Below are 24,993 nucleotides of genomic sequence, written 5' to 3'. Positions count from 1 at the left end.
ATGTCAGGGAGACAGGAAGGAGGTAAATACTTCACAGACTAGAACGTCCAATACTTGGATGCTGTAGCAATCTGAATCCTTTTCTCCAGAGTTTAATCCCAGATCCCTTTTGTCTTCCAAAATAAAAGCTATTTTATCTTCACAAGTATTAGCAGATCATTAAATTATCTTTTGCCTCTTACTACAGAAGAGGAACCGTAGGGAGTTGTTCATAGTTTGGGGGAAGTTTGTTGTGGTTGATTGGTGTGGTGTTTTGGGGGGTGTTTTTTGTTTGTTTTTTGGGTTTTTTTTTTTTTTTTTTTTTGGTTGGTGGTTGTTTCAGTTCTGTTTGTCCTTTTTTTTTGGTTTTCATTGGTAGTGGTGGTGATGTTGTTTCTTTGCGGGTTTTTTGTTTCTTTGGTCTTGTGGGTTTTTTTGTTGTTGGTTTGGTTTTTTTTTCCCCTCTCAGAAGAAACATTTCTTCTAAGTCATGGCATGCATTCAACAAGTTTGGATACTTCCCAATGTAAATAACGTAGTCCTACTCGGTGTCTGTCCTGCTCTTAATGCCTGAGTATATGAGACATTACATTTGCCCCAAGGGCTAGAAGACTCCAGTACAATGCTCTTTTCCCAGATTATACATAAGTAGCAAGCAGACAAGTAGAAGACAACCAGTAACTTGAACTGCAAAGGCTGCAGTACAAGCTCACACATGAAAGGAAATCCATCTTCTCCACCCACAGGAGGACTTCTGATGAAGGTCACAGATCAGCCACTAAACAACCTGTAGGAAGCTAGTGTTTACTGAGCTGCATATATGTGGGACTATCCACACTACACCAAAGCACTTAAAACAAAAGACCAAGGCTACTGGTAAACATTTCGTAAAAGATTTATTTAAGTATCATTTATCACAAAGAGGAAAATACATATAAGATTAGAAGCATGCAACCATCTTACACATTTCTATTTATTTTTCTTGCATTTGCAGCACATTGTAATACAACTCCTTGTGCCACACACTTCTTCCTGAAAAATACTATGTTTCAAGACAGGGTAATAAAAAAAAAAAAACAAAACCCCACAGTAAAGGTAAGATAACATGAGAAAAGTGCAAAGTAATAAAAGTCATGTATATACCACATTCAAACCCCCTCCCCTTCCAAAAACTGGATAAAGGCAAACTGTCATATTGCTGCACAATCAGATTGTCTTTATGAACTACTTTACAAAAAAAATTAATATAAATTAAGGGCACAATCCTGCAGACACTTATAATTGTAGCTAACTTCAATCACAGGTTGGCTCAATTGGTATTATTAAAAGCCACAAGTTAGTCACATGCAGTTCTTGCAGTATAAGGCCCCAAGGCAATAAAATGTTTAAGAGCATTAGGGAGAACAAAAATTAAAGCAAACAAAATCATTCCCAGATGTGTTTTGCTTAGTAAGTTTATATCAAACATTTTAAAACAGAACAGTTTCATCCTAAAGCCCTGAATATTTCTATTACTTAAGCAGTTTTGCAAGATTAAAAGACAAAACCCCCAGGAAGCTGGTATAGATGTTCATTAACATTAAAATTGCTTCAGGCAGGTATGTAGGGAGGTGGAGGTTCCTTCTCCGGCATCTTCACTGCCATTTCATAGGTTGGCAACATATACTAGAAAAAAGACATTTTGAAGAGATTAATGTAGAAAGCTTAGGGAAAAAACACCACCAAACAACCAAAAAACCTAGAACAAGCCCATACATACTGCCATCAGCAGTTTAGTCATCTGTTGCAGGCAGATATTTTTAAGAACTTAACTGCTGTTCCCTGTAAGCTAGTGCAGAAGTGAAAGAAGGTGTAGCAATTGCTTACAGCTCTGCTGAACCTAACCCTAGGTCATTTGTTCCACCCACTGCCTCCCATTTCAGGCACTACAGGAATATAACTAATAACCCACAACATTGGCTGCTTCAACTTATAATATTTACAGTCTTTGTTCAGAAAGCTGGAGAAGGTTTGTAAGCGTATCTCTAAATGGTTTCTACTTAAAGCAATGCTGGTTCTTTTTACCTCAAGGAGAAGATTTTACCTGTGGAGGAGCTTCAAATGCAGGATACACAGCTACCTCCGTCACATTTCTGTTGCTGATGTATTTATAGCAGTTCCATACACAGTTAATTAGATATGCCTGAAAGAAGAGAGATTTCTCAGTTTAAAGGCCTCATATACATTACCTGGTTCAGAACTTAGACACTGAATTACATTCATATGACATAAAGGCAAATAAAACAGCTCAGTCAATACATATGGCCTCAAGTTGCCCTGAGGGAGTTTAGGTTGGATAGTAGGAAAAAAATGTGTTCAACGAAAGACTGCCCCGGGAAGTGGTTGAGTCACCATCTGTAGAGGTATATTAAAAAATGTGTAAATGTGGCACTAAGGAACACAGTTTAGTGGTGGAGTTGGCATTGCTGGGTTAATGGCTGCACTGGATCTTCAAGGTCTTTTCCAACCTAAATAATTGTATGATTCTGTACTTGAGGAATGATTTGTTGTTCCCCGTTTAGCTTTGCTGTCATAGTGATTCAGAGAGGATGAACCACACAGGTTTAGCAAAAGAATTCACAGATCCATTCAACTATTTGCCTCAGTAGTACTATCAACTGGTTTATGCTTCTGTGGATATCCATCCAAATTTGCCAGGAGGAGGTGGTGGTGAGGGCAACCGCACAATCCCACTCATCCCTGAGTTAATGTTACTATGTGTCCGACTATCTGTGCGAAGGAGAGGGCACAAATACACTCTGGGCAAGGAGAATATGGGAGAGAAAAGTCACCTGGACTAAATCAACTTTAACTGCTGTAGGAAGACTTATATCATGCTCTGATGAGGACTAGATTTATTTTCCATTTTTTAATCTGTGTAACACTAATCTCTCTGAATTCTTCCTTGGCAAGTTAGCACATGGTTATACATGAGAGGGAATTTCCCAATCAATACAAAAATATCATCTACTGTATGAGGCTTCTACTCTCCCCAAACCAGGCTTTCCATACTTTCCTTTGGAGAAAGTATGGAAAACAAGTAAAATTGTTCTATTCATTGTTCTTACATTTAATCTGAGTACAATGAAAGAATATCATCATGGCCAAAGTATATTATCAAATCATTTCTCTAATATACTTTGTCTGCACAAAAGTTTTTGTAATTCAATTCAATGCCTCTGTTAGTTTCTTTTTGAAGAACTAAATATCTGGCAATATTGCATTTCCGTAGGAAGATGCAGCTCCAAATTAACCTGTGCATTTCCTCCTTTCATAACATGCAGCCCAGTTTGCTAGGCACAGCAAGAGATTTTAGTATGCAGTAACTCAGTATTGTTTCACTACAAGCTTAACTGTAAATATTAAATGTATCTCCAGATATGTAAAAGATGGCACCTGAAGTCTTTGTGTATTCCTACTCATGAAGGGCAGGGCTGTATAAACATGCCCCACTACATATGAACAAGTTAATTGTAGACAGCAATACACAAAAGTCATACCATAATTGAATGCCTTGTAAGAACATCTTTGAGCAGAATGGTTAACTCAGCGTTAAGAAGTCAGCTGAGTTCTCAATTCAGCATTGAGAATTAACTTGGACTGATAGCATCTTAATATAGCAAACTCACAAAAAAAAGACATATGCTTAAGTTCTAACTTACCTTTAAAATGATAAATAAGGCAAAAAACACCAGAACAATAAACAAGAGGCAGCTGGAGTCCAAGGCAAGGAGATCATCTTTGTAAGGGAAATCCGGCTAGTTAGAAAAAAGAAAGGGAGAAGATAAGCATGAACACTACACAGTCACAAATATGAGAGAAGAATATCCAAACCACACCGAATGAAACAAAATTATTGTGTAAACTACTCCTCCAGAAAAAATATCAAGCTACATTTCTCACTAGGTTCTTCTTTATTCTCCTCCAAAGTGTAATTTTGATCCTGCCCTTGTCCTGCAAAAACAAGTCACTATAGAAAAGGGCTACTTTTCAAAATCTATCTACACAGTACAGCCTTGTACTGAGCCCCTAGTCACTTCCTCAATCTGATGCCAATACAGATACCCATGAAATTTCCTTTTTAACAATTGCAGCACAACATTTGTACTTATGGTCCTAATGACAGTATTAATTACTTCCAGTCAAATCTAACCAGTAACATACACATGTGCAGAATATAAAGGAATAAAGCTGCCCCCAAATAAGAGTCCAAACAAAGATTCTGCAAAGTTCAGACCGTTCTCTTTCCCTGACCACAGTAACAAAGCCTCTCTCAACACCATTTTTAAAAATCTGTTTTTAAAAAGATGTATTTTTAAACATCTACTTGAACAGATGTAAGCACCAGCCAGAAAGAGCTTATGATCCCTATTAACTGACATCGTATTCCATCCACTGAGTCTTCTTGGAGTTAAAACACCTAGCAGTGTTAATGAAAACTCCATTACAGTTTCCTTAGAAGGCGTTTTTGCAAAATGAGAAGAATTATATAAAAGATAAAAAGGAAGCCTCAGAATCTCAGATTTCAGCTCAAAATGCACCGTATCAGTCCTTACTTACACTCTTCTTCCCCTCCCCCACCAAGCAAGGGTCAATGCACTTTTAATCTGTAACAGCAAACCTGCCACAGAACCACACTTCTTAAAGGGTTACAAACATATTGTTTCAAGTGCAAATGTACCAAGACAGTTTGAACCTAAATTCCCATCAGAGTTATTTCTATACTGTCCCTGGCTTTCCTTCTAGACAGTATAACCCCTTTGGCCCTTCCACCTCTGATAAATTCTCCTTCTCATAACCATCCTAGCAGTCATCCCCTATGGCTGCTCCACTCTGAATTCCCCTTTCTTACACAACAGAAGGTAACTATCCAGTTAAAGCAAAGTTTAATTTCAAATGTAAAATATCAACTTGATCTGAACAAACACTTACCAACTGATCCAGGTAATCCTTAATTCTGGGCAAGTAGGTTAGAGAACTGATGGCAACCAGACAACTGAGCACAAAGTCAAACAGTTGGTAACAGAAAAACGGGATCAGCCAGCCAACACGATGCTAAGAAGAGAAAAGCAGCAGCCTGTAAGGTATTTAGTTAAAAATCTAAGTAGAAAGTTTAAAACCACAGACTATAAATATACTTACAGCAATAGCACCATACACCATCATTGCACTGATTGTGAACATGAGGAGGGAGATAGCAAACAGAACACAGGCATTTTCTGCATGAGAAGAAAAACAATAAACATCAGTCATGTCCTGAAGTTGCTACACTGCAGCTGACAGGTATGCAAGCTCTATCCATTACTATGATCTGTTCACAAGTGTTCCATCTGTACAAACTAGCAGCAGCAGATCTTTTATCCTAACAGGGAAAAACCTGGTTCAAGAAAGCCAGCAGGCATTTGGAAAAACCCCTCTGTCTTAATCAAAAGCCTGAATAAAGATCAGACACAGCAATTAGAAGCCTGACATAGTTTGATAGTAATGCAACATAATGATACTGCTTTGTAATATATGTCAGTGCTAAAAGTATGTGGATGAGTAACTTTACAACTGGAAAGAATTTTAAGTGAAGCTAGCACAGTATCAACCTTTACACTTAAAAATGGTTTGATTATGTAATTTGGTCAATTGGCAGTGGGAGCAGCACTGCTTCTTCAGTAACACGAAGGAAAACAGGAAGTCACTATGGAAGGTATCCCATTATTTACAAGAAAGAGAAGCTGAAGAGAAGCCAAATGGTAGCAAAATCCAGGACGCTCACGGAAACTTAATTATACAGATTCCCCTCGTGTATCACAGCTCCTTGCAACAGAAGTACAGCTGCGTTCCACCAGTTAGATTACACTCATTCTCCTACAGCAAGCAGAGTTTACATTCTCAAACAGATAGAAACCAGCTAAAGTCTCTAGATATGGCAAGTTGACGTTTTCAGCAACACTGAAGCCAAACTTGTGCTTCCCATGCTTGAAAGATGGTTTGAGAATCCTAACTTTCTAGTCTGAAACTGATCTGTAAAGATACACTGCAGAAGCATGAGGTACCCAATTCAGTACAAGACAATACCTACATACACAGATGGCATCAAGGAGACCTTCCAATGTCTGAAATGCATTGCATTCAGAGTGCCCTAATTAGTCAGCAATAACCAACAAATGTGTGTTTCTTCCAAGGATTTGTTACTTTCAGTATACATACAAACAAAGCTGTAACATTCCCTTCACACACACAAAACCCTCTACCTCATCCCAACATAGGAAACAAAAATCTTAGCCATTTTACAATAGGAATGGAGAAAGTACCTTCAGCTTCAGAAGCATCTCTCTGACATAAGCTTAAACCTACTGTACACACCAATATTCATTACAGAACATATGGCATTTTAGAGATATCTGCTGTAACTTCACTTTATATCTTATGAAGTATTTCTGCACATTTGAAAAACAGAAAACCAAAGATTGTGCCCAAGTTTACACATCAGTCTACAGTTAAACCTTGATCATTACAGACAAGAGTTTGACACCAATTACACTCACATAAATCATATATAATCTGTAACAATTAAGTGGAAACTTGATTAAATTCTGCTCATGATGCTTCTTCTTCTGTGTCAAACTCTTTGGACAAATACTTTAGTTTCACTGAAGTACTTGCCATCCCAATTCATCTGCTCTTCCTACAAAAACAGCATGGCTTTCTTCTTCGTAAACTCATACACAATAGTTGTAGGCTCTTTCCTTACATCTATGAGGATCGCTCAAAAATGCAAAAAAGTTTTAAAAATTTGTTTTCTGCTTTTTGCTTTACTGACACAGCAAAACCACTAAATGTTTATGGGGAAAATTAGTTAGACATGTTCTACACATACTTCAACACCAAGAAAACTTCAGAAGTTTTATTAAGATGCTTAAGAGTAGTATGAAGTAAAAATAATGTTCCTATGAAGGTGGTTTGGGGTTTGGTTTTTTTTTTGGTGTTTGTTTTTTTTTTAATTCTTGTAGAACAATCCAATTCCAGAACAGTTAAAAGAGAAACTCAGAAAACAAACCAATGGTATTTTAAAGCTATATGCATGCATTGCACACTAGTGCAAGGCAAATACATCATGACACTGCATGCTTTATTTTCTAAGCAGACAGCAGAGTTATATACCTACCAGCCATTCTCTCAGAAGCATAGTAATTCCCGATGACTTCATACTGGATATCAACAGTTGGCACTATATTTGGATGAGTCACTTCTACTGTCAACAAGATGCCCATCAGCAAGTTCACCACCTGAGAAAGATAAACAATTACATAAAGGTTATTTACACTGCAACAGCTATGATCTTTTTAAGGACACTAATAAATCTTTTATTTTAGTTAGAAAAGCTCGTTGCTTTGCCTATATGCAGAAGAAAAAAAGAAGTCAACTTATTATTAAATTTCAGACTGATTTGGTTAAACCACTATCCAAACAAACAGAAGAGCACTGGGCATTTGCTAGTTTCACTGAATCACAAATAACTTTGTGAACTGAAAGGATGGATAGGGTCTGTAGGGATTCAAATGACATTTAAACTGATATTGCATGATGAATGCACAGAACAGGTTGTAAACTGGAAAAGTGGAAATGGTTAAAACAGGCCAGGGAGGAAAAGGTTCAACAGACAATGAGGAACATTTGGAAAGAGTTTTTGCTGTCTACAATAAATTCAAAGTTAATGTTAATTTAATGCACAAGATTAAGATGCTGCCCCCTATTCTCAAACAGTGCTGGGGGGGAAGAAGCAGAAGGGAAGGTATCACACAGTAAATACTGAGCACACGAGGGAAAACTTTCACTACAGATCTAACCCTTCAGTGCAGGTAAGGGAGGAATGTAGGAAGAAACCTTCTTAGCTTCTCCCATGTTAGTTTAAATACAAGCAGGGGAGAACTGTCTTCCTTCCCCTTCCTAGATCATTTATTAAAACCTCATCAGTCCCTGTCAAAAAGGCTGCACAAACACAGGTGATGTTAAAAAATTCTCACAAACAGATTGAAAGCCCAAATTTGTAAGCATTCAGCATTGGCTATGTTCTTACCAGTTCTTCCCCTCACACTGCCACTGAAAACTACTTCTGTTTCCCATTTTGGTCCAGAAATGCTTTCAGTAAGAGCTCGGAGACAAAAGTAGCTTAAGTCTCTGCAAAATTGCCTTCACAGCATTTATGATGTATTCAAGATTTACAGGAGCATAGTTTCTATCACTAAGACGTGGAGACACATGCCAAAGAAGGTTGCATAACCAAAAAAGTGATATTTTCAAGCTGCAGTCATTTTCTAATCAGTATTCACTAGTCACCACCACCAGAAGGATCATAGCCTCGCAAGAAAAAAACCCCAAACAACAAAAAACCATGCCACAGAAAACAAAACACCACAAAAGCAAAAACCCAAACCACCACAAACTGGTTTGCAATTTCTCAGAACTTTTGAGTATTTGCCAAATTTCTTATTTTACTAGCCTTATTTCTTATTTTACTAGGTTTCAAAAGTCAATGATAGTAACAATGGCAAGTCTACACACAATTACTGATGTTTTCAGTGAGGAAAGAGAGCTTTTGAACATTTAAAAGGAAAAGGGTTTTGTTACAGTTGGATGGTTTGTTCCCCTTTTTCCCTCTCAGGTATAGAGATATCAGTGATAAGCTTGCTTACACCTTCTGCTAAAAAGAAGCCTTCAGTGAAATCAAAGATGATGGTTTTGTACAAATGCTGCCATGTCATCATCTATTATACAAACGTATTGGCAATTCCAGCTACTTAAGGCCACCTGTATCTTCAATTTTATACCCTGGAATGCAAAAAAACCCCAACAAAACAAAACCAACTAACTGGTACAGCTGGTAGTAAAGATGTAAGTTTAGCCACCAGTATCTTCAGCCTTTAAATTAGTATATTCCTCCCCCCACCCCAAGGCACTTCCTACAGGGCATACTGTCAAGTTGTTTATAAGCCACTCGTCTAAATTTCTTAATTTTGCTTCACCATTGTTCAGATGTATAGAGTACTATATTCTCTCACCACTCCTGCTACATCCTTCTCTACTTTTGCTTTCTGCTCTCAATGTATTTTTAAAGCCTTGTTCCCTCCTTCATGAGTGAGCCAGGAGTATCAACCAAGATTCAGATCTGTGGCAGCTGAAACCAATTTCTATTTTATAAAACAAATATTCAAATTATAGCTAAATCACTTATTGTTTATACACAGTCATAATTTTAACTTAAACAGTTATAAAGTTCAGGATGAAAGATATTACTTCGATACTAAGCTAAGCAGCCATGATAGGCTATCTGCCTCAAGATAAAGAGCAAGCAGCTCTTGAACAGATATAGAAGTACCAAAGAACTTGAATTCCTTGGAGTTGTGAGGCTACTCCTATGTCTGTCACTTTTTTAATTTTAATCCTATCCATCATCTTAGTTATTTCACTAGTTACTGAGCAAAGTTTAAACTATTAAAGCTTTGTTTTCTCAACCTGAAATGGCGTGCAAGTAAAATATGAAAGAGTAACTAAAAAAACAATCAATTAGTATACTTTTCCTAACTTTAAAAACCAACCAAGCAAAGCCAAAACCAAACCAACAACAAACAATTAAACCCCTAACAAATAACAAACCTAAAGCACTGCCAATTAACACCCCAGGGTTTCCAGTACTCACTACTGCTATTTCCAAATTTTATCACACTGAGCAACTCATCATATTCAATGTATGGATTTATGAGTTACCAACAGCTCCAGATTAGGAGTCCTTCTAAGTAGAAGCCAGAGTCTATTTTAACTACTACCATTCTTCTTTCACAGAAGCAAGACCACAAAGCTTCTTTAGCTTGATAGCCAATGTGACTGGCAGCAAGAGAATGGTTTGGACTACATGGCACCACCAGAGCTTGTATTTTATTCCCAGTGAGTATATTTTGTGTTTACAAACAGTCTACATGGATAAAAACTCAGAAAGAACATACAACACTAAGACTTAGTGTAATCTGGAGATTAAAACTACCCAATCCCCCAGATCTCCCCACTAACCCTGACAAGCCAGCATTCAGTGGCTAGAACATCATTCCAAAGTAAAACCTTGGAAATCCCAGTAGTTACCCCATTCTAGTCTTTTTTTGCTAGGAAGTAAAATAAAGAGAAAATTAAAAACTACAAAATCCATAGTCAAATTACTATTGAAGAAATGGTTCCAGTAAGATGAAAGAAAAACAATTTAGTTTTGTAGTAGTTTAAGAAGGCATTTGACTGTTATAACTGGGATAAATGAACTTAATGAAAGTTTGGAGTAGCTTTTATCAAAATTAAAAATCCAATAGCTGGTATTAAGGTAGAAGGTCAGCACTTACTACAAACTACTATTATTAGTTCCCCATATGATCAGAACTCAAGAGACTGTCGGACTATACCAAACACTATTTTTTTAATTACTGAGTTTTATTTCCATGGTATACATTTAATGCCTAATCACACAAGTACTTCACCTCTCTGTAGGCCTGAACATGAAGCGCACATTTGCCCAAGCACTCAGTGACTAAAAGCCTTGGACATAAACAGGAATTCCTACTTATTATTTGCTTATTTCTTTTTATGAGGGGGAAAGGAAGGCAACTGACATGCATTACTACACTTTCTCATCCCACTCTCACTTTTCCAGTGTTCTTCCTTAAAGGTGTTCCTGAAAAAAAAAAACAAATCAAGATGAGGTTTCTGTACTGGTGTTTTGGTTTGGTAGGGTTTTTTTGTTGTTGTTTTTGTTTTGATTTTACTATAACAAAATAATAAAACCTGAAAAAAAGAGTAATTGCAAGTAGAGTGCTTCAGAGCTTCTAGCATGTCAAGAGTTGATTATGACCAAGTTACAGTTTTTGTTTCTGGAAACCTTAATTCAATGAACAAATTACTTCAGAGATCACCCTCAAGTCTCCTGCTAACTAGTACCAATTGTACCCCTTTGACTCCATCATCGAACTTTGTTGCCAGAATGAAACAGCCACTCCCTCTGAAACAATGCTATTACTTTTAGACTGTTTATTGAACTCTGATCTGAATTTTGCCCGTGTAGCGTTCATGCTTCCTGTTTCTGGAGAGCACTGTGCCCAACAAGAAAGTTGACAGGAAGAAACAAACTTCAAAGCCACACATTTGCAATTATGGAGCTAGGAATAGGAGTTTTCTTTTTCCTTCCTGCACAGAACAGCAGTGGGTGTTGCAGAGTAAACCAAACTATATAAGCTCTGGAATTCAAGCACAAGTTTGCTCGAAAAGATCTTAACTCGTCTTTTTGCAAGTACAGTTTTATCTCTTTATCAGAAACAGCAGCAGCATAGGGACTAAAGCAGGCTTTAAAGACGCAGTTTGATCACACAGCATGAACATTTTAGAAGATAACGTCCTTGTTCTCTTTGGACTCCACAGAACTACGCAACAAGGACAGTGATATAACTGTTTCAGTGAGGAGATAAGTTAGTTAATTAGATGCAAGATTTATGAGTATACAAATAAGCAAGGAAAATGAAATTACCTAAAGAAACGGTTACATAACACATATTAAATAGCCAAAACTCTTATCTTACTAAAACATCTGGAGCAGATTGCTACAAGACTCCATTTTATATTTGGTATCAAAGTCTTTCAGGACTGCACAGCAGGAGAACACAGTCTATCCCGTAAACACAGGCTTACAGGCTGCCCAAGATCCTCAGTACCACAAAGCTATTGTTGAGCTAAGCATTCTCCCCCACTAAAATGCTACCTCCCTCGCAAAAAACCCAAACAAACAACAAAACCAACCCCCTACCCCCACCATAAAGTTATTACTATTTGTCTCACTGTAACTCACAAGTGTAGATTATCATATCTATTTAAAAATATTTATTACAAGCTAGTGGCTAGTGTCTGAAAGACTAAAAAAGTTAGTGGTATACCTAAATGGTGCATTACTTAGCATGTCTAAACAACCTGGTTTTTTTATTTTTACGTTCCTTGGCAGAAAAAAGGTTTCATATTCACTGTTCAAATTTTACTTTACCGTCAAAAAGTCTTAATTATAATTAAATTCTGATTTAAACCATTAGGCAAGACCACCTAATACTTCATGGTAAGGCCTTACTTTGCCTCAAACAGCTAACAGTTATCAGCCTTAAAGAGTTATCTTTTTCCAGCTGACAGCTCGGAGGAACTGCATAAAAAAATTCAATGCATAGTTTAACAAAGCATTTGATACAGTTCATAGAAAAACGAAGCTACTAAGTACTTTGCATGCACCCTACTACCCTGAACTCAACTGTATTTTCCCCCTCTAGCAGCCTGGATCTGTTGCAGTTACAGATCAAAGGAACGCTTTGCTCAGAGACCATTCCACTTCTGAAGCAATTGGCGTCATCAGTGATCGGCTACTTTTCACTATCCACAAGCTATAGATATTTGCATGCAGTCAGAAAGAAGGAACGGGTGCTGCATCCAGGCAACAAGATGAAAACAGAAGCACAGTAAGGTAGGTAGAAGCTGGAAGTACTACTGTTCTGTGGCCAGGGAAAGCACATCCCTGCCCTGCCCAATATCCCCACCAAGTTACTGGGTTTTCAGATATTCCCATGAAGACGACACAAAAGTAGGAAAGGTATTAAGATGCACTTGCATCAAAAGGAAGGTGAGCATCTCCTTATGGTTAAAAATGCATGCTTCTACTTGAGGCACCAGAAGCATACTTTTGATCTTCTTCCATCAGCACATGGTAAAACTTCTGGAAGTTTTGCAGGTTTCTGTAATAACTCTGACTTTCATTACTGCAATGGACTTTACTTTTTATTTTACATGAATTGGTAGTTGAATTTAATCACCACCAAGTCATTTTTTCCAATTTCTTTTTGAAAAAGAAAAAATATTTCCTAGAGTTTTGCTACATTCCCCACTCCCCTAACTTTGCTTTTTCTTCCATTCCTCTCTTATACTTCATGTGTGTACATTTTTTTTTTGTTAATGGAAGGACCAGTATGAAAGAAAAAAAAATAAAAGGATCACCCCACACTTGCTTAAGTTAAACCATAAATTCCCCAAATTTAAATCCCCCTGTCTGTAAAAGCAGCTTCTGTGCATGACTCCTTCACATCAAGGCATAAAAATTCATCATTCTCTGTTTTCAAAATCTGGGGGAAGGTAAAAAGGATTACAGGCTTTGGTTACAGCTTCAGAAGAACATAAAAGCTATGATGCAACACTTTTAAGCTATCCTCACACTTTTACTGCTCATGAGTGTAACAGGAAGGAAAGATAAGGAAATTGCTTCACTAAAAGGGAACTCAGTTCCCCTTTAAGAGAACTAGAGGAAGTTAAGACTCCAGGCCTGAGCTTGCTGGTACTGTTTCCACATTTCTATTTCACTCTAGTTTAAAACTATCTCCAATATTTCTGTTTCAACACCACAACCGTCGCTCGGATAAAAAGCGCCCATCGGTAAGAAAACAAGAGGTGTTTTGGTAAACAAATCTGTTTGTATTGCTCCTCAATCACTGTGCTGAGAACACAGAGTACCTAGTAACAAAGCTTCCCATCCGACAAAGCTCTTCAGCAAGCAGAAGCCATGCTCGTTTTGGAAACTCGCCTTCCTCTCAGAAACTACAAACTACTCAGGGGAACCATACCTTATCATCCTACCCTCCACATACCCCAGCTTTCAGTCTCCTCGAATGCTAGTATCTACTTTCTTACCAGGAGCACATTCATTACTGCTTGAAACACATGGAAACCCCTATCCCTCCAATCCAAGAGACGGACAAGTAACAGAACCCGTGAGATGGACAAGTAACAGAACCAACATGAGCTGTCAGTGTGCACTTGCAGCCCAGAAAGCCAACCAGATCCTGGGCTGAATCAGAAGTGTGGCCAGCAGGTCGACGGAGTTGATTCTCCCCCTCTACTCTCCTCTGGCGAGACCCCTCCTGGAGTACTGCATCCAGTTCTGGAGCCTCTATTAACAAGAGAGATATGGACATGCTGGAACGTGTCCAGAGAAGGGCCACCAGGATGATCAGAGGGCTGGAGCACCTCTCTTACGAGGACAGACTGAGTTCAGTCTGGAGAAGAGAAGACTCCGAGGTGACCTTATTGTGGCCTTCCAGTATGTGAAGGGGGCCTACAAGAAAGCTGGGGAGGGACTTTTTAGGGTGTCAGGTAGTGACAGGACTAGGGGGAATGGAACAAAGCTGTAAGTGGGGAGATTCAGGCCGGATGTAATGAAGAAGTTCTTCACCATGAGAGTGATGAGAGCCTGGAATGGGTTGTCCAGGGAGGTGGTTGGGGCACCATCCCTGGAGATGTTTAAGGCCAGGCTGGACGACGCTCTGGCCAGCCTGATCTAGCGTGAAGTGTCCCTGCCCATGGCAGGGGGGTTGGAACTAGATGATCCTTGCGATCCCTTCCAACCCTGACTGATTCGAGACAGACCTAGACTAAAGTACCCTGAACTTTCACTTTGCTTTCTTTTTCTAACCACAAAGGCGGCCTTTGGAGTCACGACGGGTTGACTCCAAAAAATTTGACCAGTTTCCCTCGTACGACGCAACACAGGGAGCCAATCAACGACTGGCAAGACAGCAACAGACTCCCGAAGAAGAAGCCTGCCCAGGGAGGAGCGGAATTGCACCCCCAAAGCCCTGGCCCGGGCTCGAGCCGGGGCCCACCAGTGGCGCGCGCACACGGCCCACTCCGCACCCAGGCTGGGCACCCGCCGAGACGCCACGCGTGCGTGCTGCGAACCACCCAAATCACCGCCCCCTCAGCGGCGCCGGCTGCCCCCCGCGCCAGTCTCTCACCATGTACCAGGTGCCCAGGATAATGGTGCCGGTCCGCACATGGCAGCAGCCGCAACAGCGGGTACTGTAGAAGCGGTCCCGGGTCCGCTTGAACGTCATGGTAGCAGCGGCACCACCGATCTCCCGCCTCCAAGTCCGCCGCTCACCCTCTACAGCCACTTCCCCCAAAGCCGCAGGCCGTCAAACCCCCGCGAGCCTGTCACCACCTCTCTGGCCAATCCGCTGCCGACAGCAGGGAGGCGAGGGGTGTGCCTGAGAGAGGGTGTGTGCGTTACCGCGGCAACAGGCGATTGGCGGCGGCGTAGGCCAATCACAGCACCTCTGAGTGCAACGCCCTGTGATCCACCTGCGGCGGCGGGGCCGTGAGGGCGGTACTCACCTGAAGGGGGAGGGCCGCGGTGGGCGTCTTCGCTCCTGTCCTCCATGTTGGGGCAGAACCCGCCCCCCGCGTCTTCCCATAGGGCTGGTACTTCAGTGCGTGGTGCGGCCTGTAGAGGTGGTGGTTGTGGTCGCGCTTGCGCATGCTTGACGTGTGGGTCACTACTATCCCGACGGTGTCGGTGAGTCACACAGAATGACTGTGCTTGGAAAAAACCTAAAATCATCAAGTCAAACTACTAACTAACTCTGCCGGGTCGCTACCATATTCCTGAGCACCATGTTTGGATGGCTTTTTAAATACATCCAGGGATAACAATTCAACCAATTCCCTGGGCAGCCTGTTGCAGTTTTTGATGACCCTTTCAGTATAGAAGCTTTTCTTAATGTCTAACCTAAACTTCCATTTCGTGGCATCGGGTTTGACCAGAGCAAAGAGACGGTGCTTGGCCTTTGAGCAGGTAGCCAGAACCTTGTGAAAAACAAAACAAAACCTGTTGTCCATCAGCAACCGTTTCTTCCAAGAAAGAAAATGGAGTAGTTGTCTTCTTAGCAGAGCCTAATAAGTGGCTCACAGCTTTTGCTGAAATTCAGGCACTACTGAGAGTTGCTTAAGCCATTTTACTATTCATTTGCGTTTGGATTAAGTTATTAAGATTGTGTGTTACATGCTAAGAGGATATGTACTGTGAGTGAATTCTAGTCCATGGGAACGCTTTGCTTTTTTTGTCAGTCAAAGTCCCTGTTCATGAGTGGGTATAATACTACTACTTCTTTAGTCCCTCTGAAGATTGCAGGTGCTGCTAGATATATGTGTTAATTAGAAATAATGTGTATAAATCCAAGTGACACCTTCATATGTGTATGTGGTAAGAGCTTGCTCCACCACTTAGACATAAGGTCTCTTGTTCCCATGTGGAGCGGGACCTATAAACTTTCTCTGACCCAAGGAGAGTTGGTAGTTTTTGCAGATCTGAACTGTTAACACAGATATGCACACAGTTTATTTTAACCCTAGTGCAGCTGCAAGTACTTCCTTTTTGGCCATGTACAACCAATTTGAAACACTCATAGAACTATAAATATTTGCTGTGCATATATACACCATGATGTCATATGTCAATATTAATACTATTTTTTTTTCAATCTCAACAATGAGAAGGTAATGAGGATGACTGTATTTGTCATTTTGATATATTCCAGATCCTACAATTAACACATGTTATTGTTTTAGCTACTTAGTCTATTTTTAAACATTAGCTGTTGCTGAGTTGCTTGAAATTACTTACTTAAAGGCTTTAAAACTGATGTTTTTATTTTAAACACCCAGTGTTCCATAATTAGTGTTTTTCTCCCTTAGGACAAGTTTAATTTTTGAATAAACATGTTGTAAGTGCTGCTAAGACTGCTCTAATGATCCCATTACAAACTATTGTTTGTTTCTTTAATGCTCCTAATGTTCTCAGCCCTGTGCACAGATACTTAATTATCAACACTGTGATTTAATGTAGCAAAACTGAACCAATTTTAATCAATATACATGCATGCATGTAAATAAATAGAAAAGGAATGTGCTTTTTGTTGTAATCAGTCATTAAAAAAAATTCAATTTTCTCACAGATGGCACATTGGGAATCCTAAGCTAACTCTTTCTACAGCATGCATGCCTGAATTGAACATACTGTTCTTTCAGAGTCAAGAGAGACTCTGCTTCCTGTTTTTCCCTGTGTTAAAGAGGAATTTACAGGACTAAAGTAACTCAGGAGAGAAAGCAGGAGCTTCTCACTAGAGTTAGGGCATCCATTTGGAAACACCTAGATTCCATTCTCAATTCAAATGTTTTTTGAGGGCAAGTGTTCCAGCTCAGATCTTGCAGTTGGATGTTTCGCTTTCACTAGCATCACTCTTATGTCAGCCTCAGATCTTCAGGGCTATTTTCATGAGATGAAAGAAATCTTAATTAAGCGTTGGTATCTTTGTCAGCCAGGCTCAGAATAAGAATTGATGTGATTCCCTTGAGCTTCATTGCTTGTTATACCCTGCAGACAACAAAGATACTGGGATGAATATTGTGAATGTCATTTAACATCACAAAGCAGCTTTCCACAGCAGGATATACTGATGTGGAACTATTGAGTGGGCATAAAAAAGCCTCTCCATTTTCCTCTCCTAATAAAAAATAAATTAAAAAAAAAGAAGATTAAAGAGCATTTTGAGAATGATTGCATTGTTTCCTCTACTTGAGGGAAGAAATAATAGGTTAATGATTTTAGTGTGACACTCTGTGAAAGATTCCAGTTATTCCATGCTACAAGCAGTCTAGATGACCCCAGGCAAGACAGTTCCTTCTCTCTGGGTCTTAATTCTCTCCTTTCTGTTAGTTCAGGGAGGATTTGTGAGGCTAAATACATTAAAAATTCTGAAGGGCTCAGCTTACAGTCATGGCAGCCATAGCAGAATCTCAAAGAGACAGAGAGTACTGGTGATAAACTTTTCTTCCCAAATAGCAAAAAGACCTTGACGTTGCAAGGGCAAATCATCCACTTCCTCAACCACAGGAGCAGAAAGCCCTGCACATATCTGCAAGTCAGAAGCAGCTGCAAAAGAATGATTCACATTCCTTTACCAGCATGACACTTAACTCCTTCCCTCTCAGCAGGTAGGGAGGGAAGGAGTTTTGATATCATAGTGTTTGTCATTAGCCAAACTAGGTAGGTCTTTCAAAATCCATGTCTAGATAGAAGATTTGAACTTCTGTATTGAGAGGGACTTGAAATGTTTTACTGAATATAAATTAGTTTTGAATAATCATGTTTGAATACACGACAGCAGAGTGGCTAGGATCAGGCACATGAGAGGCCAAGTTGCATTCCCCTTCAGCTTCTTCAAAACATCAAGTTCAACACTTGCAAGATGTCAAAACAATAGAACACTAAGACTGTTTTATGATGATTTTTGTAATTCCACAGTCTCCCTCTTGTGCCATTCTTCAGTCTATCCTTTGCTAAAAGATGTTGGTTCAGACTTACAGTGTAATCATTACTTCCACTCTACATACGCTGAACTGCTTCCAGTTTGCTTATGAAAGATGAGATGCTTCAGCATTTGCTCTGTGTGTGTGTGAACCTACAGACCATGAGCTGATATTTGTATGTAACCAGTGCAGGCAGGGTTCCCATCATTTAATAATGAAAATACTGTCCTGAGGGTTGGAGAAACTGAGGCACAATGAAATTAACTGATTTGACCAAAACCACAAAGACTAGTGAAAGTGATAGGAACATCAAGCAAGTCTCCTGTCCAGTGGCTTCTTTTCCAGGAAATAAAAGATGCAGTGCAGAATATGTTAGAGCTCTTCCATCCCAAATGGAAGGCTCTTGACTATGTGGGCAGTAACAAGCTACTTCTATTTTTTCTTTTTTTTAGAACTTTATTCTCTGTGTCCATCTGCTGCTCTACATTATGAAATTACACAAAAACAAAAAAAAAAGAAGGTGACTTTGCTTCTCAGACTTATTTTCCACACAGAGCAAAAATTTTTAAATTAAAAAAGCAGGGCTTTTCAACAGCACAGGGAAATGAATGTCTTTACACAGATACTGTAGTATATAGCACTGGACCCCTTCAATGGAATTAAAAAATGTCAAAAGACCTGCTGCAGAAGGCGTGAAAAATATCTGGGCTGAGAGTATGGATTTGCTTTTTGCTTCCTTAAAAAAAAGATAAGAATCTTTTTTGAGTAAAAGCAAATCATTAACATGTAAATGAGGAGGAAAAGGAAAATGTCAGAAGGGAAATGTTCCTCTTGATGACTCACACAGTGAAATCTTAGATATCCTTAAGTCAGCATTAACAAATTTTACTAGTTTTTTGCTCCAACATGGACCCTGATAGAAGACAACAAGCTAATTTGGAGATTCAGTGGTTTCTTGTAAAAGGGATAAGAAAGTAATAAGAATGTATTGCGATGAGTTTTGTGGTTACTGGATTTTATTTTTGTTTATTGAATTAATCAACATCACTTTGGGATTCCTAATGCAATGTTCCAAGCTCCTGTACTTTTTGTTCTAGTTGATTGCTGTTAACAATATGAATTACCGTTTACCAGCAGGACTCAATTTAACTCAGTTCCAAACCTTTTAATTCATAACAGATGGATCAGAAAGTCAGGGTTAGAAAAGCAGCTAAAATATGACAGCATGACGCAAAACTTTTATTAGCACAAGACTGTGTTTCTGGGTTACTTGCTGTATGCTCAGGTTTTCTGACTATCAAACAGAGAAAAATTCTTGTATTCGTTTAGACATTCAAGATGTGCTGAAGTAAAAGAGCCGTGGTTTGTTTACATCTATCTGCCTTCATACAGCTGAGGAGATATAAAAATATCTAAAAATAATGTAATCTGAAATGGTACTTGCAATTTCAGGTATCTCAGTACTTTCACATGACCAAAAGTGAGCTCTGGAATGGGAAATTTCCTATATTTACTGGCAGTCATCCCCTTCCAGCCCTCAGCCTGGACTTACCTATGCACAAGCAGTGGCAGGGTGAACGGGAGGAGCCTGAGGACCTGAATGCTACCTGCTCAGGGAAGTGCGAAGAGTTAGCATCTGGTGAGTGTTATCTCTTTACACATTGGCTCTTTGAATGGTTTTGAAGCTTCTGGTGTTGGCAGATATTTCCAGGAGGAACATAGGGGCTGGCAGCTGATGCTGCCAGAAGTGCTTGATTGAGTCATTTATCACATCTCTCTAACTTGAACTACACATAACAACCACAAAAGGAATAGTGCATACAAAGAGAAATCAAAGTTTGACAGGAAATATAGTTTACTAAGGTTGCAATATTCTCTGGATGGGACAATATAAGGGTCAATTACTGTTACAGTGGCTTTTGGCCAAGACACAGGGACTTTATTTCTGACACCAATGCATTACAGTGTCTTTTCAGTACTGGAGGATGATTGCAAGAACATCTGCAGAAATGAATGTCAGGAATGGCACTTACTAGAAGGATTAATTTGCCTTGAAAAGATCCCTGGATCTGGTTCAGTATGATCACAGAAGGACAACATTTCCCAAGTCTAATCTTTGTAGCCCACAACTGAAAACCCCTCTCTCATCACAAAGGGCCAGCTACCCTTAGAAAATGTACAGTATTATGCAGCAGGCCCTTGTTGTTAGCACAATAAATAAATTATTTCTTCCAAGCAATTAGCATGTCTAGCTGATACCCAGCTCACACAGATATATCAGCTGTACCACTGATCTGCACATTGGGTGGAACCTTGATAATTACAGATGATTACAATGATCAGTTACAGATAATTATGAAACAGCAGGCCAAATTCCTCTCTGTGGTTGCACCACTTAACCCTGATGGTGCTACACCACATTTTAAGTGTGAAACAAAGCTTGAGACTCTGCATCTGCCTACTGCAGTCTGCCTATGAGTAAACACAGCTTTGTAGGTCAGGAGTTCATCAATTACAGCATCTAGCCACATCTTAATGCTCGAGATACCATCTCATGCACCCATCACTTATGGATGTGGCCCTATTATTAGGGATGTAGTCAATCTTCCACCTTCAAAAGAATGCCCCCACAAAAAAGCATTATTACAAAAATAGAACAGACTGAGTTTAAGAGAAAGTTGAAACTTAAAGGAGTGTATTTCATCATTTGCAGCTGCTGCTGTGACAATGAATTGCTTGCTCCTAACCAGGTCATAGATGTTTTCCCAGCCATGCTTCATCCCACCTCCCATGATATGGCTGTACCAGAGGCTGTCTGCAGGCACAGGGAGAGCTTTTGGTTGTTCCCGAGGCATGTGCCACTCAAACAGTTAATAAATTGCTTAGGGAAAAGGCAGAAGGAGCCAGATGGATCATGCCAGCATGACCTAGCAATTAGACTACACTGTGTTCATGAATGACAAAAGAGAGAGGCTACTCTAGATTTACCCTTCAAAGGGATAAGTTATGCAGAGGGTAAAAACATTCAACCTATTGCACAAGTAATGCTAGAGCTTCTTGGAGGGATGCTGAATGTTCTGTCTGAGGACTTAGGCTAGTCTTCAGATAGTGAAGTTCAGAGGCTAAGAGAATGAGCATCTCTGTCCCATTTGTTGTAACACTCACCGTGCCAGAAGCAGCATAGCAGACTGATGATCTGTGAAGAATGGTTAATTCTCACACAAGAGAAGGGTAGACATGTCTTAAAAGCCTAGAAATCAGGCAGCAGCCTGAACATGCAGTGAAGAAAGGGAAGTGCAATTTCTTAAGGGGCTGAAAGGTTTGCTTTTCAAAGGTGCTGGCCACCTGCAAAGACTGTTTAAATTGAGTGATGGTTTTTCAGCTGCTGAGGACTAGGAATTGAAAGAATGAAAGTTAACAGCAGTTGCTGAGTGCATTGTGTTTTGGTTTGGTTTTTTAAACTTAGCCCAGACACTGGACACATCTTTCCCATCTCTGGGAGCCTGTGCAGCAGCGCAGGGAGATGCAGCACATAAAGGCTACTGGCACTATCACACCTATATCAACCAAACAGTACCCAGCATACCCTTCCTAACCACAAGCAGTGATGGTACTGGTGAGAATAGTCTCTAGCACAGTACATTGTCACTCGATTTGTCCTGAAGAGAGCTTTGTGGTTACTTAGGAAAGCCTATGGTCAACAATGTTTAGTGGTAGGAACACATTTTCTTTGCCTGCATTAGAATGTGGTATTAAATAATGTGCTGCTTTAGAACATTCTGCCCATCTGTATTGCAGTGGTGACTTCCCATCTGTGAAAGAGTGGAGCCAGCAGAAAACATACAGCTCTTCTGATATTGCTGATGTCAAAAGAGCAGTACTGGTGAATTTGACAGAAAAACTGACTAATGTAATTTGCTGCTGCTTGTCATCAGCAGTGCAGTCAGCCTGTCAGTGTTACAGGGTTTGATTGTTCTTTTATCCCAACAACAGAAGAATGTCATGAGGATTTCCTAAACATAAAAGGTTTGGGATGAAGGAAATATCATTACAAACATTTACAATGCCTCCTTAGAAGCATTCAAATGAAATGTTTTTAGCCAAACCCACACACCTTTATTCCAACACATACAAACTAATTAAATAAAACTGTTCATGAGTGCTGGGCTTTGGGCAAAGGTTGTTGTGTGTTTGTTGTTTTTTTTTAATTGTAAAAACAATAAATATTTTAAATATTTTAATACGTTGAAATATAATTACACAGACGTCAAAAAGTTTGCAAGCAGATAACAGGGAATAAAGCAGAATCAATATTGAATCTAGCAATCTTGCAAGCTCCTCTTTATCTCCTTTTTTTTTTTTTTTTCCTTGGATGATAGAGGTTATCTTCAATGCTAAACAAAGACCTTGGGCAACATCATGGCCCCAATGAGGTCAATGAATGCTTTCTGTTGACTTCAGAGATAGCCACATAACTTCACCCACATACTAATTAACACATCTTCTAAATCCTTGAACTTGCTGTACTTGTTTCTCCAGTGGGGCCATGTATTTTCTGTTATGCATCTGCTCTAAACCAGTTACTTTCCAGATCAGAGCTCTTTGGGCTATTTAGTCCATTCATAAACTGCCTTTTATTTCCCTTACACTGACACACAAACACTAAGATATGCAGAGTCTAGACAATGGGCTGCTAAGTGGCATCAGTTAAGATCCCCCCCTCACTTGTCTTTCTGAGTAAGTCCTGCTGTGATAAATTTTAGGGCACACTGTAGAGCCAGTTACCCCAAAAATGGCAGCACAAGGGAACTGCCCTTTAATAGCTAAGATTCAAGCACAATTACATTGCTGCAATTAATTACTTCTCTAAAGGATACAGCCACTCTGACAGCTATGCAACAGATGGAGGCTAGCAGGTAAAAGTGCTGAGGTGCAGGAAAAGCTCAGACAAGCCAGCATCAGGGACTGCATGGCTGTGATGGCAGAAGCACGGATCTCTGCTGTAGCACTGTAAAACCATTAATATCCCTGGTTACTCAGTGTCCTATGTGAAAGGAGTGTCACAGCATCAGCCCAATGCCTACTAAGGGAACATGCATACATTTAACATTCATTAGTAATGTCATCTTCCCACACAATCTCCAAAGGCACAAAGTTGAATGCGGATGGAGATCTAACAATCACTATCTCATCCTTCGAGGCAGCACTACTGGGACAGGTCAGGTGGGGGCATAGTCTCAGGGCCCTCTGAAGAAATCCTCACAGCTACCACCCAAAGCTACAGATCCTCAGGGATAAAGGGCCTCAGCTTTTAGTGGTGTCAGCTCCATGTTACTTATAAACCACAGTATTCAGTTGCAACACATTACCTCCTCCATATTATAGGCGCTCTTACAATGAGAAATACACACTGTTCAATAAATACTAAAATCACATTTACAAAAATTTCATTCACAAATTTCATTTATATTAGAATACTTAACAAAATGATAAAAACTTCCAAACATCAGATTAAGAAAAATTATTTCAAAATTATTTCAGTCTACTATAAGTACAAATGCAACATGCTTTGGACATACAGACTTTAAATTTAGCTCACCATGAAATATGAGGAGAATAAAAGGCTTTAGATCATCTTTCCAAGTAACTTTAAAACCTCCTTTAAAATTTTCCCTTGTGAAGTAAGGTAGCCTGATGTGGGGTGAAAAGTATAAATATGTCAAGATATGAGGCAAAAAGCTGACTGCAGCAGCCAACAAGGATTTAAAAGATTTAGGAGGTTTAAGAATAATCCATGGTATTCTCCCTTGGTCTCTGAATGCTTCCTTCTGTACATTACCAGCCTGTCACTCAGTACCTCTGCAAAATTGTCAGAGGAGACCAGACTAGCTGGTAGACCCTCTGTGGAAATGAAGTACAATCATGGTCAGGTATGTCCCAATCATTTCTACAATGGCATATAACATTACAAGTTGACAAACAACGTGACTGAAAAACTGAAACAACTTAATGCAACCAGTCAAAACCCATTCAACACCTTTTAATCAAGGGCAGCAGTTTGTAATGAACAGCCACACCGTTTCAATGCCATCTTCTGTGCACAGCGTGCTCATTCTCACTGTCCTCTCACACACTCATGCTCTCTGGCTCACTGCTCCTCTTCTCCTCTTCCTCTCACTGGGAGGTCTCCTAGAGCCTCTTTACTTTGGGCTCAGCACGGCATCGCAGAAAGCAGAATCCTTCCAGCTCATTGGCATGCCTGCCCCTTTGGGTTGTCACTCTGGCAGCTGCACAGTTCCCTCAAGTCTCCTTCTTCATTTTCTTCCTCTTCCTCCTCTCCTTTTTTCCAGATACATCTGCCATACAAACAATAGAGGCTAGTACACAAACCTTCCACATGCCATCACATCCCTGGGAGCTGTAGCTTTTTGCCTGAAGAGGATTTTGGGATTTTTAGATGTGTTTTATGAGGGCCACCTACTTACAAGGGTAATCCATGGAGAGGGCTCTGCATGGTTTTAGTGGGCTCTGACTCACATGCATTTGCTTTAATTTCACGTTTAAAAGCACTGTGCAAAAATAGCTCCCACTAAATGCAATAGCAGTTTTGCTCATTAATTCTGTCAGGAGCAGGAACAGGTATTTGCCATAGAAAAAAAATGTAGCAGAGCCTCTCTAAGAATTGACACATACAGTTAAAGGAGAAGCATTTTTCATATTCCCTTAAAAAGGCATTTGTTAACACTTCTCAGATTACACATTATTCTGGAAACAAAATTCATCATA

General features: G+C 39.7%; 1 protein-coding gene across 3 annotated transcripts; it reads right to left on the bottom strand.

Moving 5' to 3' along the window:
* Positions 1-868: 868 nt before the first annotated feature.
* LAPTM4A (lysosomal protein transmembrane 4 alpha) lies at positions 869-15,068 on the bottom strand. Of its 3 annotated transcripts, none has more exons than XM_054383738.1 (7): positions 14,856-15,068; positions 7,175-7,295; positions 5,161-5,237; positions 4,951-5,073; positions 3,681-3,776; positions 2,063-2,161; positions 869-1,644 (listed from the first exon to the last, which is right to left on the bottom strand). In XM_054383738.1, the coding sequence occupies exons 1-7, from the start codon at positions 14,952-14,954 to the stop codon at positions 1,570-1,572; spliced, it is 690 nt and encodes a 229-aa protein (XP_054239713.1). In that variant the 5' UTR covers positions 14,955-15,068; the 3' UTR covers positions 869-1,569. The 3 variants fall into 3 exon arrangements, with proteins under 3 accessions (XP_054239713.1, XP_054239712.1, XP_054239714.1); XM_054383737.1 differs by lacking the exon at positions 14,856-15,068 and adding an exon at positions 13,860-14,071; XM_054383739.1 differs by lacking the exon at positions 14,856-15,068 and adding an exon at positions 8,087-8,265.
* Between the last annotated feature and the right edge of the window lie 9,925 nt (positions 15,069-24,993).

This window comes from Indicator indicator, chromosome 9, assembly GCF_027791375.1.
Source record: "Indicator indicator isolate 239-I01 chromosome 9, UM_Iind_1.1, whole genome shotgun sequence".
NCBI classification, from domain to species: Eukaryota; Metazoa; Chordata; class Aves; order Piciformes; family Indicatoridae; genus Indicator; species Indicator indicator.
The sequence above is the reverse complement of the archived record's forward strand: the minus strand, read 5'-3'. Positions and strand labels throughout refer to the sequence as shown.

Bases quoted from the DNA above. Each gene is read 5' to 3' on its own strand.
- LAPTM4A (XM_054383737.1), bottom strand. From the start codon at position 14,036: ATGTCCATATCTCTCTTGTTAATAGAGGCTCCAGAACTGGATGCAGTA. The intron at 7,296-13,859 runs GTTGGTTCTGTT...TATCTTTCTCAG, and splicing joins AGTGCACACTGACAGCTCAT to GTGGTGAACTTGCTGATGGG. The intron at 5,238-7,174 runs GTAGGTATATAA...CTTCTCATGCAG, and splicing joins TGCTTCTGAGAGAATGGCTG to AAAATGCCTGTGTTCTGTTT.